Raw genomic sequence first — 4300 nt, forward strand, 5'->3', positions numbered from 1 at the left:
GCACACACGCGCACACACACACACACCTTCCTTCCTTCCTTCTTCCTTCTTCCACTGCCATGACTGCCTACGTGGCCCCATAAGGGGCAGACCAGGAGACGTGTTGTACACAGGGCGGGGAACGCCAGACTCAGCGCGCGCTGGCTGCGCGAACAGCGTTACATTTGTGCCTCGCAATATCCTGTGGCCGACGAAAACTGCGCGCACAAGTGCCACAGATGAGGGGCTTCGCCACAGGCTCCATGCGGGACTGGACAATAGCGTCGACAGCGTCACGGCAAGTGGCCCGCTATCCCTGTCGATCTTGGACGATGTCACCAAGATGCTCCAGAGGAACGCCAGCAGCCATCAAATCGCACTTTGCGGAGTCCTTCCAGCGCTTATGGGGTCCATGCGGTGGACGTTTGGACGGTAACGAGCCGTACAGCAGCTGACGAGGGATTCGATCCTGCATGCGGGACACGTGGCCAAGCCATCGAAGTCGGCAGACTTTGACTTTATCCGCGATCTCCTTCATATCGCCCCACATCTTGCACACCTGGAGAGAGGAGATGTGCTCCTCTATCTGCCAGCCACGATTGACCTTCAGGATGGAACGCACGCACTGCAGATGAAAGGATTCCAGGCGACGGACATCACGCTGCCTAACGGTCCAACTCTCAGAGCCATAAAGCAGGACGGCCAGGACAGTCACTCCATAGACAACGCCCGTAATGGCCATGTTAATAAAGCACACGCACACACGCACACACGCACGCACACATGTACCCGTACACACACATACATACATACATACATACACACATGAACACATGCATACACCTTGAACCTTGAACCTTGAACCTTGAACGCCCATTGCCGTAGCAATGATAGCGATGGCTTCCTCACACTGAGGTTCTAGACCCGAAATCTGCAGTATGGCGCATGCCGCTTGAGGTCACCAGGACGGCGGAACACTCTGTCACAGCGGTAGTTGGGGCACGGGATGTCTGGGGCTTCCTTCTCGACCCTCTGTCGACAATACTGAAACCAGACGGATCTCTCTGAGCTGTGTGGTACCAGCCCGCTTCAGACAAACCGATGACAGTAAAGTCCGAGGGCACAACATCCCGCCAGCGCATCTTGGGACCATGTTGCGGGCGTTTGCAGGGCAGTTCGCCGACCAGCATCTACTTGGGCAGCCGGGTCTCCTTCATCCGTGCAACGTGACCAAGCCACCGCAAGCGGTGCTTCCTGATCACATCGACCATGTCGACGTCCACCCCTGTCAGCTCGCTCAGCGATGCCGAGGACAATCTATCCTCCCATTGCTCACAACGAGAGATACCGAGAATTGTGCGAATACACTGATGGTGAAAGGTGTTGAGTCCACAATATGACCCGCTTTGATGGGCCATGTCTCCGCACCGAAGAGAAGAGCAGGAAGGACAATAGCACGATACACCAGCCGCTTGGTGTAGACCGAGAGATGTACGCACTGAAATATCGGAGACCTGAGCACGCCGAACAGGCGGGACGCCTGCGCCAAACGAGCAGCGAAGTCCGCATCCACCGTTCTCTCAGCAGAGAGCACGCTGCCAAGGTACCGGAACCCGTCCACTATGTCAATCCTGCTGTCACCACCGAGGTGAACGGGATCAACTGATGTTGGTTGACCCACAGCCATGCCCTTCGTCTTTCTAATGCTGACGGTCAGTCCCATACGCACACACATAAATACACAGCCCCCCCCCTTCCCCCACACACACACACACCACACGTGCGCGCACGCACACACACACACACACACACAAACACACACACACAAACACACACACACACACAAACACACACACACACACACAAACACACACACACACACACACACATGCACACACTCAGACTCAGACTCAGCCATGCCCGTCGCGGAAGTGATGATAGCGAACAGGTATGTTAGACATAGCAACTTGTGCTGGGATTACACCATTCAACAGCTTGCAAGGCTGGTGAATACACACACGCATGCACGCACGCACACACACACACACGCACACATACACGCGACGTACAACCTACACTCTACACTCTCTTGCACTGTTATTTACCTCAAGCGTAGTGATTATTTACCCTCTTATTTTGGTTTTCACTCCACCTACGCATGTCATTAGTTCACACTAACTTGACATCTTTGCACTTTCCCCTGTTCCTTGACACATTTATATAATTATTAGTTGTATTCATTGCTAGTTATCATTGTTGAGACGTACTTCCCTGATGAAGGCCTCATGAAAACTGGTTGAGAAAATCTAGAACTCCAAAACGAGAGAGCTTGGAAGCTCAGGGCCCTACGCTATGCTTTTTTGCCTAGCTCATCATGCATGTTATTAGAACTGATGGAATTGTTTTTTTCCATTGATTGGCTACATCAAACTTTCTCTTTGCACTCGAGGGTAATACGACACCGTCTACCACCTTGATTTACCTAGACAAAAAAGCATAGGGAAGTTATAATTTTTTTTCTCCTGTTTTTTTTTTGACATAACCTGGGATTCCAACCCGCATCGCCCTGCATGCATTCCCCCCATACACTTCGCTTACATTCTCATTCTTCCAAGTTGCTTCATGTTATGATCTTGCATTTGAACGCCCTATTTGAATATTGTGGCCAGCTGTCTTTGATGGTCCGGTGCGGGACAGGTACAGGATAGCGCCAGGCATCTTTTCCGTTTGCCGTTCTTTAGCCACAGCTCTCGCCTTCATCTCTGGTGCGGGTGTAATCTACTGACTTTGTACATGCGTTATAATAGACCAATCGCTTTGTCTGGGTTCGTGAAAAGGGCCGCGCGTGCAAGTCAGCTCGCGTTATAATAGACCAATCCCTTTGTCTGGGCTCGTGAAAAGGGCCACGCGTGCAAGTCAGCTCGTGTGAAGTGCATGGTGTTTTGTATTTAGTTGGTATGTGGCGGCTTATGGGACAGAGAGACTTTTGCTCCCCGAGCTTGTGTATGTAAATAGTTTTTTTACGTTGAGTATGACAGCTACAATGCCCAACCATACCACAACGAACTGATCGGCTACATCATTGCGTTGCAAAAAAATTCTGTCTGTTCGAATTACATGCATGATAAGCTAGCCAAAAAAAGCATAGCATAGGGCCCTGCGCAAAAGAAATAGCCTTTCTCTTTGCATTCGAGAGTAATACGACACCATCGACAACCTTGATTACCTACGCAAAACAGGGATAGGGATGTTATTAATTTTATAAATTGTTCATTTCTCCTTTTTTTCCCCAAGACATAACCTAGGATTAGAACCCGCACTATCGCCCTCCATGCATTCCCCGATACACTTAGCATACAACTCATTCTTCCAAGTTGCTTCACGTTATGATCTTGCATTTGAAAGCCCTATTTGAACATTGTGGCCAACTGTCTTTCGTGGTACGGTACGTACGAGACAGGTAAGGGATAGCGCCAGGCATGCCGATGGCACAAACAAACAAACAAACAAACACAGAATTAAAGCTGTGTGGACCTTGCATAGCTACGGGAATTAATGTTCTATTTCGTTTTTGATAAGTGCAATGTCCACCTCGCTAATTCTGCTTATGACCACATTAATGTTCATTCAGAGGCATGCATATGCACTATCATCAGAAACCCGCGTGGACCCAGTTACAAGCTCACTCAGCACCAAAACTGCACACTGGTCTGAAAAATAATAAATACCTTCTGGCTAACAAAGCAATATCAAGCAACTGTGGCTGCCTTATAAAAAATAAAATTCTAAATACTGGCCTCCAAGCTCTTACCGCCTGAATTTCTCCATATTCTGGACCCCTTCATACACTGGCATACAAAGTTAGTAACTTTGTCAGTAACTGCTACTGCCTCTAACTGTTAACTGTAAAGTCAGTAACTGTTACTGACTAGGCTCCCCCCCCCCCCCTCCCCTGCATATACTCACTAGCAAACAACTCTATAATCACAACTGTGGTAAAAGCAGAGGCATGTACAAATGCTACCAAGAGAAGCAGGCTTGTAACATTTTACCAACTGACTTAGGGTCAACCCTGCATCCTGGGAAAACTAGGGGACAAAGCATAGGCCATTAGCTCCAGGGAAACATCTTTTCTTTTGGCCAGTCCCCTGCCCGTTGTTGAGACATGCATTTTGGTTTTCCAGTACTTGCTGGCAAACAACTTGTCAACTGACTTAATATTCAGAGTAGTCTACATCCGGCTGCCTTACTTGGCAATAAGTTGTACATCATAATGAAGGTCAGTACATTACTGATGGATAAAGCATAGGATGATCGGGTC

General features: G+C 49.0%; 1 protein-coding gene across 1 annotated transcript; it reads right to left on the bottom strand.

Moving 5' to 3' along the window:
• Window positions 1-289: 289 nt before the first annotated feature.
• Window positions 290-721, bottom strand: LOC135819999 (uncharacterized). Its single transcript, XM_065333299.1, has one exon. It carries the CDS (start codon window positions 719-721, stop codon window positions 290-292), a length of 432 nt encoding a protein of 143 aa, XP_065189371.1.
• Between the last annotated feature and the right edge of the window lie 3579 nt (window positions 722-4300).

This window comes from Sycon ciliatum, chromosome 6 (assembly GCF_964019385.1).
Source record: "Sycon ciliatum chromosome 6, ocSycCili1.1, whole genome shotgun sequence".
NCBI classification, from domain to species: domain Eukaryota; kingdom Metazoa; phylum Porifera; class Calcarea; order Leucosolenida; family Sycettidae; genus Sycon; species Sycon ciliatum.

What these genes read in the sequence shown, in the direction of transcription:
- LOC135819999 (XM_065333299.1), bottom strand. Translation starts at nt 721, where the DNA reads ATGGCCATTACGGGCGTTGTCTATGGAGTGACTGTCCTGGCCGTCCTG.